The sequence below is a fragment of the Microtus pennsylvanicus genome, chromosome 10 (assembly GCF_037038515.1).
Source record: "Microtus pennsylvanicus isolate mMicPen1 chromosome 10, mMicPen1.hap1, whole genome shotgun sequence".
NCBI lineage: Eukaryota > Metazoa > Chordata > Mammalia > Rodentia > Cricetidae > Microtus > Microtus pennsylvanicus.
Genome location: NC_134588.1, coordinates 107,935,959 through 107,952,550, shown reverse-complemented (window position 1 = coordinate 107,952,550; position 16,592 = coordinate 107,935,959). Strand labels below are relative to the sequence as shown.

The window sequence follows — 16,592 nt, the reverse complement described above, 5'->3', positions numbered from 1 at the left end:
AAATGGATCACTGGGGGTGCGCCTTGAAGTTTTATTGGCCCGCCCCACTCCCTGACTGCTCTCTGCTTGGCTGTGGAGGCAATGTGACCAGCTCACTCCTGCTAGCATGCCTTTCTCCCCCACCCCCCACCCCCGCCATAATGCAGCATATCTTTCAAGTACGAGCCCAAGCAAGTCCTTTTTTGGGGGAGGGGGTTTCGAGACAGGGTTTCTCTGTGGTTTTGGAGCCTGTCCTGGAACTAGCTCTTGAGTCCAGGCTGGTCTCGAGCTCACAGAGATCCGCCTGCCTCTGCCTCCTACGTGCTGGGATTAAAGGCGTGCGCCACCACTGCCCAGCAAGCAAGTCCTTTCTTGAGTTGCTCTTCCAGACACTGGTCGACAGCAAGAAAAGAAGGAGACAGAGCAGGGTCTCTGGGGAATCCTGCCCCTTCTTATTCTGCTGCGGACCTCACGTGCTCAAAGGCAACAGGTATTAATAGTTCACAGTGTTGTTGACATGACTCCCCTGTATTGTCAGGCCGGGGATCAAATCCCAGACCTCGCACACAGCAGACAAGCACCCTACGCCTGAGCTGCGTCTCCACCCTTCATCCTTCATTTATAAAGGCATGATGTAACCGCACACACTAACAATTCATGGCAGAAGATTGTGGAGGGTTTGGTTGCACCAGTTTTGTGACCCATGGCATGGCTTTAATGCCATCTGTGAGGGTTACACATGCCGTCCTGGCAATTACGAGGGATTAGAGCCTTGATCTTAACGCAGGCATTCTGAAGAGGCACTCAGCCAGAAGCAGGAGTTTAGAAGATCTCGCACTAAGCTCCAACAGGCTGCCCGCCTCGCCCAGCATTTCAGCTGTCAATCAAGAAGCGGGGCCGGTACGGCCCCACCTGAGAGGAAGAAAGGAGTTCCGTGCAAGCACTGAAGCTTCTCTTGGGAATGAGAAATACCTCAGACGCAGCAAAGCGGCTCTCCCTGCCATGTTCCAGTGATTCTGTAAGATAATCAATGCCCTCCACAGCCGGAAAACTGGAAGACCACCTTGTACGCACCCAGGCTCGAGACTGCATAGGTCTGGGGGTTCTAGAACCCATCTATTCCTAACAAGGGGACTCTCCTCAGTCTCCATGAGAATACAGGATAACAAGCCGCAGCATAACAGTGACCATAAAACCACTCATGATCCCACGCAAGCATTCTCCTGCGGCAGCCAGACTCCCTCAGAACACACCCAATGAGAAAGACTTAAGAGTGAAGGCTGAGAAATAACCACCTCTGTTTCTACTAAAATGAAGGTATTACCACGACAGCAGAGGCCAGCTAAGATTTCCAATTAGAATATTCACAAGACAAGAAACCAACACAAAATTCAAAGGCCCTAAATTTTCCCCTCACAACCTGCTCTCAGCAGACTCTTTCTCAGGATTGTGTGTGTGTGTGTGTGTGTGCGCGCGCGCGCGCGCACGCACGTGCACACATGCACACAAACATGCTATGGTGTGTATGTGCCATGTGTACACGCAAAAGTCAGAGGACAATTTGTAAGCACCAGTTCTCTCCGGGGTTCAAACTCAGGCCATTAGTCAAGCTTGGTGGCATCTATCTTTACCCAGGGGGCCGTCTACTTTAGTTTTGTTTCAAGTTGACACAAACCTAGACATACCTGGGCTCCTAACTGAGGAACTGCTTACACCAGACTGGCCTCTGGGCACACCTGTGGGGCATTTTTCTTAGTTAATGATTAGCCCACTGCGGGCAGTGCCATCCCTGGACTGGTGGTTCTGGGCGGTATAAGAAGGCAGACTGAGCAAGCCCAGGAGAGCGAGCCAGTAAGCAGCAGCCCTCCAGGCCTCTGCCTTGAGCTCCTACCAGGCTACTCTAGATGATGGACGGTACCGTCTAAGATGAAACACACCCTCTCCTCCCCCAAGACGCCTTCGGTGTTTTTATCACAGCAACAGAAAGCAGAGCAGCACATCTCATTGGGGCCCCATGCTGATCATTTTGATCATTTTAAACCCCAGCTGTGGTTAAACAGGTTACAGAACTGAGGCAGATTCCACAGGTTCGGGAATGAGGTTTTCTTGTCAATCAAATAGTCTGTCCCTACATCAGACAATCAGAGCTGTTACCCAGCCCCACTAAACTAACCTCAGTCAAGCCACACAACCCTCTGCAATGTGCGCTCACCTTTCTTTGATGGTAAATGCATACTGAGTCCCCGTGTCTCTGAAATCTTTACACATGAGAATAGCCAAGCGCGGAAGATTAATTCTACAGCTGATAGATTTGAATAAAATGCAAATCTGCACAAGGAAAAGAGGCTAAACTGGACGACGGTCCCCATTGGTGGGGAGGGGGCAGTCCTTCCTATTCTGATTTTGGATGGAAGACATTCCTGTTGGATGTACAGAGCCTGTTCCTTGAACTCCCAGAGAGCTACGATTGACTGGGAAGGGTCACAGCTCCCATGTTCCCTGTCACAGGATGAAAGTGAAGAGCCAAGGAGAAAGCGATTTGCTCAGAGGTGACAAACCCATTGACGGCCGCCACCACAAAGCCAGCGTGAAAGCTGAACCACACCTTAACACTGAGCTGCCAATCACACAACAATGCACACGTGACAGGAGCCTCTGAACTGCTCCCTTCATCCTAGCTGACAAGGTAGTGGTAGGATCATCTGGGGTTGCCCTTTGACCTCTCCGAGGGAAACCAGGGTTGGCAGAGAGGAACCAGTACTGCACACGTGCCCCAGCACCCCTACCTCTCACTGCTCCCCAGAGCACTCCCCCGACACACACACACTATGCCAGCCCCCACCCCTACCGCACCCTCACTCACCCCCCTCGCCTCCCTCCCCAGCGCAGGCGGTTGCTCTTGATTTCCTCCTCTCTGCAGATCCAGCTCCCTTTGCTGAAGAGGACATTTCATCTTTCCTACCTGAATGCCTAACGTAGGCTTCAGGTCCAGATTCAAAGCACAGAGGCCGTGTGTGTGTGTGTGTGTGTGTGTGTGTGTGTGTGTGTGTGTGTGTGCATGCAGATGTACACACCCAAGCAGTGTGTATGGAGGAGAGAGGCTGACACATCACAATATGTCTGAGAGCTTTACTTTCAGAAAGGGTCTCACTGAATCTGGAGCTCGGTCCTTCAGCTAGACTGGCTGGCCACTGAGCCCTGGGGACACACCCAGCTGTCTCCACACCCCAGTTCTGGCTCGCTGGCACACGCTGCCACACTCAGCCTTTGATGTGAGTGTTGGAGAACTGACGTCAGGCCTTCACCCTCATGCAGCGAGCACTGTGCCCACTCGGCCACCCCAGTCTCCTCCCAGGCCGGCTTTCACCCCTGGCCCACACGGGTCTAGGCACTGAATGGCTAAAGACAGGCACCATCCTCGCCTTACTCTGTGATATGCCTAGCACAGGTGGCATTCAGTCTTCACCTGTTACCTAAGTGCTGGACCCTCCTAATGCCCCCCCCCCCAGTGTCTAGCAAGTCCTAGGGAAGTCACTCAATTCTATTTAATAAAAATCATTTCTAGAGACATTGACGTGTGAGCAGTTATGAATTAGTGGACGCAGCACTCTGTCTTTCCAGACAGAATGGCTTTTAAGATTGGCAAGAGGACCACAAAGTGAGCGTCACTCTTCCCAATTTACAGGTCAGGAAACAGAGGCCAAACAGGGTCAGTAATTTCTCCAGTCACTCTGCACATAAGCTTCAGAATTATAATCTGAGCCAAGTCCAACACAACAAACCCTACCTGCACGTATAGCCATTTACTATATATTATAATGCCCCAATGTATATGAATCCATTGTAGCTATTTACCATATATTATAATGAGGCAATGCACATGAATGTCGTATAGCTATTTACCATATATTATAATGAGGCAATGCACATGAATGTCGTATAGCTATTTACCATATATTATAATGCCCCAATGCATATGAATGCATTGTAGTTATTTACCATATATTATAATGCCCCAATGCATATGAATGACTTGTTAGCAACAGAAATAGAAATACTCAAAGAGCAAAAACACTTTCTTTCCAGTGCTATACAATTTAAGTTTTATTTTTTACAGGAATTTACATATGTGTAAATATGTATACCCCAAAATGCCACCACTAAACAAGGCACAGCTATCTGCCTGCCATCAGCACAGCCAGGACTTTTCCCAGTTTGTTCCAGCTCCACTGATTGGCTGCTGAGGCCAACCTCTGGCTGCCCATGGACATGATCCTGGGCAGACAGCCCACCCTAACGCTAACGCCAGACACCAACACTAAGGACAGCAAGCACAGAGGTGTTCAGGGACAAAAGCCTCCACAGAACTACGGTCACCCTGCAGAAGAAGCTGCAAGGAGAATGGTTGGACCTCAGGTGTGGCACGTGACCATCAGTTTCCTCTGTCCCCTGAACCCCAGTGAGATCCCAGGTGTCTCGGAGCTTCCTGAGGCTCAGGGTTCCTGGGTCACTCAGTGTAGGCTGCTCTCTGCCCACGGGCTGCCCACCAGCCAACGTGTCATGTGGCCATCAGGACTCAAAATGCACAAGCGTGGACTCCTTACAAGAGTCTCATCCTGAATGCCTGGGAGATGAAAACAAGGAGGCCACCTTGCCCAGCAGCCGCACACTAGGGACCTGCCGGTGTGGTGTGCATGGCTGTGACCCCAGCTGGCAGTCTGGGACAAGAGGATCACACGTCGGAGGCCTGACTGGTCACAAAGTGAGACCCTGACTCAAACCAGAACAAATCACAAAGAAGAATAGCTTGCACGGAGCTCAAAGAAACAAATATGTGTTTTAACCACTCTCCGCGGGGATGGGAAGACAGCTCCGCAGTAAAGTACGTAACATCCAAGCACAGGAATGTGAGTTCAATTCCTAGAACCCACACAAACATCCGGGGTACGGCAGGCTTGGAGTCCCAGGGTTTGGGAGGGTGGGGACAGAGACAGGAGGATCCCTGTAGTCTAGACAATTCAGTGAGCTCCAGGCTTAGTGACTGTCTCAAAAGACCAGGACAGCACTCCCGCGGAGGATACACAAGGTTGTCATCTAGCTTACACACACACACAGACACACACACACACACACACACACACACACACACACACGCACACACGTACGCGCACACACACGCATGCATGTGCATTTTAATCTTTTTTTTTAATTCTTAAAAAATGCTTTTTCATTTGGGTGGTGGTGGTGCATGTCTTTAATCCCAGCACTCGGGAGGCAGAGGCATATGGATCTTTGTGAGTTCAAGATCAGCCTGGTCTACAGAGTGAGTTCCAGGACAGCCGGAGCTACACAGAGAAACCCTTTTGGAAAAACAAAACAAAATAAAAATGCTTTCCCATGTCTGTGGGTCACTCTCACTTCAACGCTATTTGCTCCTTTTCTTTGTAAGGGGGAAATAGGGAAACCAAAGGCAGCTGCAGCACCCAAACGTGGGTGGCTTCTCCTTGTGACACAGCCATCAAACCCGAATGCCAACTACCCACTCAACTGCTTTAAAGAGAAAAAAAAATGGCTTTGGTGGGAAAAGTCTCTCATTCTTACCTCCCCGTAAAAATCTCACGAGGGAAACAGAAGGAAACCCACTTCCCCGTACCAGCTGAGGGCCCTTCCTCTGACGTCAGCACTGGTCGCCTGAGCCACTGGAGCTCTGTCAGCTCACGCCTACTAAGAACAGCAGTTTCTTCTAAACATATGATTAGGCTAAAAACACAGCAGGTGCTGACACGTTAGCAGATAGCTGACTCTTTTCAGGACCCCCGCCTCCTGTCCCCGTACAGGGACATGTGCCCAACTCACCTCCCGCAGCTCCAGCCTCTGGGCCACGGCCTCCAGACACTCCTGCCCCGTGCTTTCCACAGACAGGGTGCACTCAATGACATTGCTGTCCAGCAGGCGGATCCGTGTAACAAAGCAGTTCTTGCTCAGGACATTGTAGCGCCGAGTCCTACGAAGCTTCAGGCCGAAAGGCATGGCTCTGCGGCCGGGGGACGCCTCCCTCCTCTCCTGGCACAGGCACCCCTTAGACAGCCTTAGCAGGTCTGTGTTGGAACGGTCACACTAAGATAGGGGGAGGGTGTCCATGTCCGTCAGGCCCTCTGCAGGACGGCTGTAGAGGAAAGAGAGGCAATGTGATTACTCACTGGATTGGAAGGGAAGCTGTCGGTGGTGCATACATGTGTGCACACTAGCACCCAGGCAGGTGAAGGCTCAGACTCAGGTGCCTGTGAGCGCTGCAGCTCTGATTGCCTTGTGAGAGACCGCATGTCTTACCCGCTCTCGTCAGGGTGAAGCGTGAGAAGACCCGCGAAGAAGAGGCTTAGCAGAAAGAAATACATCCCAGGTGCACAGCCCCTCCAGACCCCAGGGCACCCCACACTCCCGTTTACACCACCATCCTCTCTGGGCCCCTCTCTGCAAGAGGAGCAGAAAGGTGCTGGCCACCAGGCCTGACAAGCCGAGTTCAGCCCCCGGAGCACACATGGCAGAGGAGAGAGTCAATCCCACAAGCTGTCCTCTGAGCTCCATGTGTGTGTCTTGTCACACACATGAAACATCTACAATAAGGAAATGCATGCAGCAGAAAATGATTGTGCACTGAGAACGCAGGTGGTGGCCCCAGAGCTTCGAGGAACCGAACACTTATTTCATCTTGCTCCCACCCTAAGACGTTGACGTTGAGTTTCTACAGCTCTTTTGTTTAATGATTTAATACTTATTTTAATAACTATTTACTCAGAATGTATGATGTGAATGTTGACAGCATACATTTAACATAGATCATTTCTACTCTTTAATTTACAACACAGGATTCTCATTGCCACCTTGTTTTAGTGCTGAGAAGCAGATCCAGGGCCCTACGAGCTATATCCCTACTCCCTGAAATATACAGATTCAATAGTGTACTTAAAAATCTCACTGTGAGCCGGGCGGTAGTGGCGCACGCCTTTAATCCCAGCACTCGGGAGGCAGAGGCAGGCTGATCTCTGTGAGTTCGAGACCAGCCTGGTCTACAAGAGCTGGTTCCAGGACAGACTCCAAAACCACAGAGAAACCCTGTCTTGAAAAACCACACACACAAAAAAAAATCTCACTGTGTCCTTTTGTTCAACAAATAATGAGACAGATGCATGGAATACCCAAGCACGGCTACGTTCCTTTACAGATGAGTTGGTACAAAAGCCCTGTCCCCGGTTACAGATTGTTTAACCCACTAGTGAAAGACTGACAGGAACCTGACGTCCCAGCAAATGAAAATAAAGACAAGACAAACGCGGAGAACGCAAGCATTAAATACCAAGCAAAATGGCTTTACCGTCGCCCTGAACCAGTGACGTCCTGGTCAGGAGGCCCAGGAAACTTCTCTCAAAGAAGCCGGCAATAAGCAGAGAAGTTTTTCCATACGGCTGCCTGCTCCTGCTAGGCTCAGAGAGTTATGGCTGGATGGACTGACAGCTAACTCAGGCAGGTGCAAGCAGCTTGAGCCCCTCATCCATCCTGGCACGGCACTGCTCCTGAGTGAACACATAGGAACCACTGGTCCCTGCAGGAATCGGTCGATGGATAAAGGAGCTGTCTGCGATATTTATACGCCGCTCCCTGCCAGAACCCCAGGCCTCCTGAAGGTTGTCAGGGTATAACCCTACAACACAGCAAAACACACTCCCAGCCTCCCTCGGCAGGCTTTGATATTCGCCCTCGGCACATTCCTGAGCATGGCAGGTACATGTTTTATGATAGCTTAAGATACGTATGGCTAGAAATGCTGGCTTGGTAAAATAGATTAACATTTCTGAACCACTTTATGTTGGCAGAGTATCATGTTTACTTCCAAGCCACGCCAACCTGATCTCCTGATAGGGACAGAAAATGTGGAGGGACCCACCCAAAGGGGGGGGGGGAGAAGAAGGGAAGCCAAAATATCCTGTGTTTACTGGTGAATTCCCCTCGACTTACGGAAGCACAGGACAGGCAAGCTAAGAGTCGAAGCCTACGTTAAGAAAGCCTTAAAAAGACAGAAGTGTTTGCTCTGTGGACACCAGTATGTTTGTTTCTCTTCCTGGACCAGGCTCTTTACATCTGGGTGTGTCTCCCTTAAACACCTATGAAAGAATGTGGCTGGCTTGGTACCTGGCTAGCCTAGCAAAAACAATCTCTCCACAGACTCTTCAGCACGACACAACACACGGATGGTGAAATAGCAACTCCCCAGATAACTGCTGTTCTGAAAAAGACCAGAATGCGCACGCAGCGAAGAGTGTCTGTTCGGCGGTTATCGTCTCGGGCTGTTTGGGGCTGTGGGGCTGAACTCCACATCTTTCTAAACCTGTCAGCTGCCTTGGTGAAGGCTCCCAAACAGCCCTCAGGGGTGTCTACCGTCAAAGAACAACCCGGCATCATGGACTCTAGAAAATAGCTATGCCAGCTAAGAAATAAAAATAAAAGATTTTCTGAATCTTTGATTTGCAAGATAATTCCAACAGAAAAAAATTCAAGAGAATTGGTCTGGACCATCAACAAGTAAACAACTAAAAACAAATATCAAAGGGAGGGTAGAAAGAAGCCCATGCAAGCTGCTTCCCAGGCAACAAGTGGAGAAATTGGAAAAAATAAAAGGGGGTTTGTTGATATTGATTAAACCCAGTTGAGGGGAAGGGCAGGATTCGGAAAGTCAGGAAGCATCAAGGCAACCTTAAAATTTAAGAGAATTAGATCATTGCTAATTTTCTTGGTTTTATTGTGTGTGTACAGCATCCCGGTGTGTGCATGCACAGATGTACACTGATTATGGAGGTCAGAGGGCAAGGGCAGTGTCTTCCTTAATCATTCTCCACCACATTTTTTCTCTGAGACAAGTTTCTTCCCTGATTATGGAGCTCGCTGACTGGCTACAGTGGCTGGCCAGCAAAGCAAGGATCCTCCTGACTAGATCCTAACTGGCGGACCTTTTTACATGGGTCTGGGTAGCAAACTCAAATCCATACACCTGCAAGCAAGCCCTTTGCTGAGCTGTCTCTCTAGCCAACATTTTCTGCGGTTTCTGATAGTGGGGTTGCAGTTATGCAGGAGAGAGAAGTTAGGCGATATCAGCAGCTTTATTGTGAGTAAAAACCGTCAGGATGGAGGCTTGAGAGAGGGCTCAGTGGTTAAGAGCACTGATAGCTCTTGCAGAGGACACGGGTTCAATTCCCAACACCCACATGGTGACTCACAACCATCTGCAACTCTGGTCCCAGCAGATCCGATGCCGTCCTCTGGCCTCTAAGGGCACACACGTGGTGCATAGACATACATGGAGGCAAAGCACACATACATATAAAATAAAAAGAAAAAAAAGTTTAGATGTCATGATGCCTGTAATTTTTAAATGGTATTAATGCATGCATGCATGTATATACACACGAACACATGGTGTACACACACACACACACACGAGACTGACAGCAGTTGAATACAGACACTGTCAGACTGCTCTGCTTCTCCAACCTCCTAAATACTTTCAAGACAGAAAGTTAAAGGGGAGATGCCTACCCACACAGACGGCGCTCTAGTACCTAAGGCTTTAAGGCTTGGTCTGAAGGAGCTCGGCAAGCAACATCATCGGTGCTTATTTGAACAAATTAACCTGGGTTTAAAATATCAGCGTGATTTGACACTCGTACCCAAAGCTAGAAACGCATTCCCTGTCTCTTCCACATACATTGATACATTCATACACACCTCAATGAAAAGCCCATAACACCCACTCCCGACAGTGAGGGCCACAGGGCTGTGCTTCCTGGCCAAAGGCAGATGTGATACCTGGATGATCCCAGGCCACCCCACACTATGACACAACAGGAGAGCTTGAACTCTGCTCAGTGGACCACTTCATGTCCAGTGGACGAGCCTCAGTCCTTACGTTCCCAAGGAAACGATCACTCACGCACCAAGCTCTGCCTTTAACCATCACACAAGCGCCACACAGCACCTGCTTGTCCTCCACAGCAGGTCCACTTCTGTCACCTCCCTTCCGGTCTAGAGCCTGGCTTCAGGCTCCTTGGCTGGGCTTCCCAGGGTGGCTCTCTGTGGCTCCTCGCAATTGCTTTGTCACAAAAAGAACAAAAACAACAACAAAAAAACAGAACTAACTAAAAAACACATAGAAAGGACTGTGTTTGTGACACTTTCAATTAAGGAAAGAAGGGAGGGAGGGAAGGAGGGAGGGAGGGAAGGAGGAAGGGAGGGAGGGCAAGAAGGAGGGAGGGAGGGAAGAAGGAAGGAAGGAAGGAAGGAAGGAAGGAAGGAAGGAAGGAAGGAAGGAAGGAAGCAAGCAAGCAAGCAAGCAAGCAAGCAAGCAAGCAAGCAAGCAGGAAGGAAGACCCTACATTGAGGCTGCAACTCGCCATACTAAAAATGGCATCATTGGAAAACAAGTAACAGGCTGGATAGATGACTCAGTGTATAAGAGCACTTGCCGACAGCATACACACACAGGAAAGGGCAGCGGGACGGGTGTGTGTGTGTGTGTGTGTGTGTGTGTGTGTAACAGAAGGGACCCTTCTACACTGGTAATGGGAACAAATACTAGTTTAAACACTATGGAGGTCACTATGAGGTGTTGGAGAAACTAACAGCGGATCGAGCTTGCCTAGGAGCCAACCACATCAGTCACTCCTGGGCATTGCCCAGAGGACATCACAGACACCACACACCAGTGTTCACGGCAACGCTCCTCATTCCCTATGGGGCTAACGGGATGTCCAGCAGCAGAAATGGACAATGTAAAGGCGACTTATCTTCTCCGTGGGTTCCCTTCAGCTGTGAATAAGAACAGAGACAGACTGTGGGGGATGAAGACAGCAGGAGATAAGCATGGGTGCTAGGTCTTCTGCAGACACGTAAAACCACGCACTCACAGGATACGTGGGAGCAGCTGCTAAGTGGCTGCGCAGGGGGAATAAAGGAGGCTGATGGAAGTGGGGAGAGAAGATGCTCCAACACCGTCAAACACACGCATGCAGATAGAGCCCACCCCGGTAAACTTTAAATGTGTTCTTAAGAAAGCAAGGCTAGACCACGGTCTTCATTCTATTTTAAAACTTTTATTTTTAAAACAGAACTATCTAATTTTATCTCATTAAGTAACCTTTTAATTAATTAATCAATTAAAAAAAATACAGTGGGGGCTGTGGGATGGGTAGTCCGATGGGTAAAGTGTTTGCACGCAGGCATGAGGACCTGAGTTCAGATCACTAGAACCCACGTAAAGCCAGACATAGCCACGTACATCTGCCACGTCAGGGTCCTCGCTGAGATGCGAGCTGGGATGGGAACACGCCTAGATGCTCTCAGGCAGCTAACCCGGCACATGCAGTCGGGCAGCTGGCATGTGGTGAGCAGCAAAGAGGCCTTGTCCCCAGACGAGGTGACAGGGGAGAGCCGATAGCTGAGGCTACCTTCTTCACACTGGCGTGGCATGTGCAAACCGTCAAGTGTACACGGACACACACATCATACCTGTGTGCATGCGCATGCACACAAATCAGAGTAAACCACAAGGTAAACTATGGGTTCAAGGGAATAATGACCTGTCAATGCCAAGCTCATCCGTTATTAAAACGTGCGTCACTCTGGCGGGGGACATCATTGTGGGGCCGAGGAGCCGAGGGCTGTGCCGGGGGAGAGCTGCACTTTTGGCTCCATTTTGCTGTGAACTAAAAATGACTCTAAAAATTAAAGTCCTTTTAAAAAGGGAAGTTTCATGGGTGTTGGTGAGATGGCTCAGCACTTAAAAGGACACCCTGCTCTTGCAGAGGACCAGAGTTCAGTTCCCAGCACCCACACTGGGTAGCCAACTGCTCGAAACTCCATCTCCAGGGGATCCGATGCTTTCTTCTGCCCTCCGTGGGCACACACTGTGCTCAGAGGCACAAATCCATACACATACGCAATACTTAATAAAACAGGCTGGGCCTTTGATCTAAGCCTTCATGAAGCAGAGGCAGGTGGCAGGTTTGGGGTCAGCCTGGTGTGCACAGCAACATTCAGGCCAGTCAGGCTTACATGGTGGGATCCTGCCTTGAAAAACTAGCAACACCCTAAAATTAAAACTAAAGCAAAACAAATCATTTAAAAAATAAAACTGAAAGATAAAAAAAAATATTGCTTTATTTAGCTATGCTCTCAGACTATTCAGCACCCTGCTGCAGGCTGCAGTGGCCTGCTCAATGACGTCAAAGCAACTTTTTTACTTAATAATAACAGTAAAAGGAATGGGGCCGACTCAGATTTCTTCCAAGAGAAACAGTGACATCGTCTCATTCGGCTGCTAACCTTTTCCATTCCTTAGTGCATCCTAGAAAAGGCAGCCCTGGCCAAAGTGGGAATGTGTCTGTGCGTCTGTGAAGACACTGCAGGCTGAGCCTGCAGTGGAGGAGCTGCTAGCCTGCGACCACAACACTCGGGAAGCTGAGTCTGCAGTGGTTGGAGCTGCAGGCCTGTGATCACAACACTCGGGAGGCAGAGCTAGAAGGATCACAGAATTGGGGGTCAGCCTGGTGCACACAGTGAGTTCATAGCCAGCACAGACTAATAACTAGGTCTTATCTCAAAGAATCCAGGAAGAAAGAGAAGGAAGGGGATGGAGAAAAGAACAGGGCAGTTCACAGTGGGTGCTGGAGTGAGAGACTGCTGGTCGACCTGAGCTACAGAGGAGTTCCCAATGAGCCAAGGCTTGCCTCAGACCCCAGGCCTGAGACAAGGATGAATGTCAAGTCACACCCTCTCTACTGTGCCCATCCAGTCAAGTTCCCTCTTGGTTCCTCTCACAGCACGCTAGGTTTGTGCAACAGCATAAAACAGCCGCGGGGGCCAGGCGGTGGTGGCGCACACCTTTAATCTCAGCACTTGGGAGGCAGAGGCAGGCTGATCTCTGTGAGTTCGAGGCCAGCCTGGTCTACAAGAGCTAGTTTCAGGACTGGCTCCAAAAGCCACAGAGAAACCCTGTCTCAAAAAAAAAAAAAAAAACAGCCGCGGGAGTTTGCAAACAAGCACTTTACTACCTCATCAGCCCTGTGGAGAAAGCCCTTTCACACGGAAAGTGTTAACATGTAACAGGAAATCCGGTTGAGCCCTGGGCTCTCCCAGCCCAGCATCTAGCATCCCAGGATTCTGACACCTGAAGCATAAATAGCTTTTCAAGAGCCATCCTGGGGGAAGGGGGGAGGGGTTAGATGACCCAGGGATTCCCTTATCTTAGTCAGGAGCACAGCTCAGACTCTAGAGTCTCCAACTGGTCTTACATTCCAGGAGGTTCGACCAGCAATTACTTTGAGAAGCTCCCAACACAATGATGTCTGCACTCCGCCCCACCCTTAGGTTCCCGAAGGAGAAGCTGTGGGTGGGATTTGGGGTTAAGGTCTTCTGCACGCAGCAGGAACCCAGGACGGAGAGAGTTGCACAGTCAGACCCAGGAGCCTCAACTGTGGTTCTGTGGCCTGCCCACAGGAGGATTTGGAACCTTATGGGTCTGGTTCTGGGCTGTAAGAGAGGGTCCTGTTGTGAAGAGCAGAAAGGGCTTACTTGGGTCATTGGTGCTTTGGCAAAAAAGATAGGATTCCTATTTCCACAAGGAACTGCCCACCACTCATGCTTCCTTCTCCAGCCTTTGTGGGGTCCTTCTACTGTGGGCAAGGACCTCACAGAGATGGCACCACTCACACACAGATGCTGCGAAATTATTTGCTAGAGCACTTTAGTGGGCCCACAACAACATGTCAGGGCGTTGTTCTGCAAACACCACATTTTAAAGCCTTTTAGAGCAGAGGATACAGAGGGAGAACAGGGAAGCTTCAGAGTCTCAACTCCACAGTCCTCTCCCCGAGGGGCCTATTACCCTCCTGAAAACTCAAAGATGGAAGCTTCCATCACTAACTGTAAGCTATGGGTTCTAGTATGTTATGGTCTTGTTTTTAACAATAATAAAGCTGTCAACAAAAAGCCCTTCAGAGCTACACACACACACACTGTTGTCAGATACTTATACACTGTCAAAATATATTGCTGTGATTGGTGTAATAAAAAGCTAAACGGCCAATAGCTAGGCAGGGGAGATAGGCGAACTTCAGGGCAGAGAGAGGGAACATGGGAAGAAGAAGGCGGAGTCACCAGACAGATGGAGAGGAAGCGGGATGGGCAGTGCAGAGTAAGGTGACTGAGCCACATGAAAGAGCATAGATTAAAAGGTACCGGTTAATTGAAGTTATAAGAACTAGTTAAGAACAAGCCTAAGCTAAGGCTGAGCGCTCATGATTACTATTAAGTCTCCATGTCATTTTTTTTGTGAGCTGCTGGCCCAAAGAAAAATCCATGTACAAGACACAACAAAACCAGGTGTCCGATCCTACACTTGGTTGATCAAATAAATCCTTAAACAGGGCAATAAGCAGAGAGGGTTCCAGAGTGTCAACCAGACACAGTCTAATCAGCTACTCTTTGATGAACCTGCAGAGTCTTTGGGCAGAAGAGAAGTAAAATCCGAGCCTTCCCCGTGAGCAGCTTCTTTTTATTTCCCATACTGTGTGATGCGTGCTTACTTCCCCCACTTAAATCTGAGCTCTGAAAGCGCCAAGAGAAGCTAAGTGCCAGCACCGTGTTTACCAACAGCCTCTGGAATTTCTCCAGCATTCCACAGTCTTAGACTCCCAAACACACCTCACAGAACTATGCAACCCCGATCTAGGTGTGAGGACAGACAAATTGACAGAACTAGTTCATCCTGTGCATAAACCATGGGGCACAGCTTGACTTTCACACATTGGCTGTCGTGTCCCCAAGAAGATGCTATATGAAATGGATGGAGCCTTGAGGGGGAGATTTAAACTACTTTCTCTCAACTCCCCTGAAAGAACATCAGGAGGAAAGTGGGCTTTGTTTGATAAAAATGTAACTGTTAGTTTCTTCGGTCTGTTTTAATAGCTTTGAGACAAGGTCTCGCTATGCTTCCTTGGGCTCCTAAGGAGCTGCGATTACAAATGTTTGAATTTCATGGAACTCGCGTCACAATCAAAGGTCAAGCCACTTTTAAAAACATAAAACTTCTCTGTAAGGTCTAAAGCTCAAGTTTTTCAGTTGCTGAAGAAAACACCCATGACCTCAAAGCATTTAAAAGCACATTTTCAAATCCTGACCCCTTCCAAACACTCAGCGGGAAGATGAAATTTATCCGCAAACACATTTTCCAACTTCCCTGAGCACAGAGTCATATAAATGACCTTTCAAAACTCTTCTTGAGCCACGTTTAAAATGAAAGGCGGCTGCTTTACTGTGCATCACCTCAGGGGAGGGGTGCAGAGAAGGGGTGCAGTGGAGGGGAGACACAGTGGCGGGGACACCATGGCGGGACGCAGTGGAGGGACGCCTGTGTGAAGAGTGGGCTAAACAGCAGCTTCCTTAGACAGATAAAGCCAGAGTCACAAGGCCTCCTGCACAGACATGTACCATAAAACCCTTGAGTCCAGGGAAATAAAACTTGGCCCTCGCTTCACTTCCTAGCTTTACACAGCTCAAGCCGCTGTCGACCTTGCCCCACAAGGTTCCAGTGGCTTCTCACAAACTATTACCAAAAGGATCCAAACCTGGGTGAAGGTGATGGATAAATTGTGGAAACAAACACTCTATGGTGCAGAAAGCGGCCTCCAAAACTGCCCCACCAAGCATCATCCAGGATGGTCAGGCAGGGTGGCACACACTGTGACCTCCTCACTGGGTTAGCCAAGGCATGGGGATCAGAGGTTCAAGGCCAGCTCGGGGTACACAGGAAGACCTTGTCTAGAAAACACTAACAGCTATGATATCCAGCACAGACTGTGAGAGAACGCAGGAAACAAATTCATTTCACAGATGCCGCACCCTTGGCGCTTAAAGTAACATCCAAAGGCTCCAAGATGCAGAACCCCCACCATCTAGAGCCTCTTCCTTTTGGGGTGGCTCTGCCCTATATTCCCCTCACACTCAGAAGCAAGGCAGCTCTGGAAATGTTGGGAAAGTGCACTTTCTAACTTGGAGGAGGCAGAGGGACAGCAGAAGGGAAGCCCCTGGGAGAGCGTGGTTTAAAAAGCCCCCTAGGTAACCATAAAAAGACTCCTTCCTCTCTGACACTCTGCCTTCAGATGGCTGACTAAGGAACTTCACTCCTTACCTTACCCAAATTCTTAGGGCATCCAAAGTACACTCTGAATAAAGTATGTTGTTTAGAATTTGGTTTAAAAAAATAAGAATCACAGGGTAAACCCAGGTGGTACCTGCCTGCACGAGCACCCTGTGCTGAGACAGAAGGGCGTGAGTTCAAGACCAGCCTGAGGTGCATGGTGAAATCCTGTCTCCAAAAGTCAGTCAGTAGTTAGGTGATGATGACACACATTTGTAATCCCAGTACTCCAGAGGCTGAGGCAGGAGGATTGTGACCTCAAGGCCAGTCGAAACCACACTGAATGCCTTTGTCTCAAAAAATCAAGCCAGCAACAACCTCTGCATTTAGATAGGTCACACTGACAGCATTGGCTTTTAATTTCATT

The 16,592-nt window shown here is 49.3% G+C and overlaps 1 protein-coding gene across 1 annotated transcript in view; it reads right to left on the bottom strand.

The window, feature by feature from the left end:
* Ptpn14 (protein tyrosine phosphatase non-receptor type 14) overlaps window positions 1–16,592 on the bottom strand; it is a 138,510-nt gene that overhangs the window by 77,591 nt on the left and 44,327 nt on the right. The window contains exon 2 of the mRNA XM_075989447.1: window positions 5,836–6,145. Within this exon, the coding sequence (XP_075845562.1) occupies window positions 5,836–6,009 (174 nt within the window). The 5' untranslated portion in view covers window positions 6,010–6,145. The remainder of the gene's footprint in view (window positions 1–5,835; window positions 6,146–16,592) is intronic.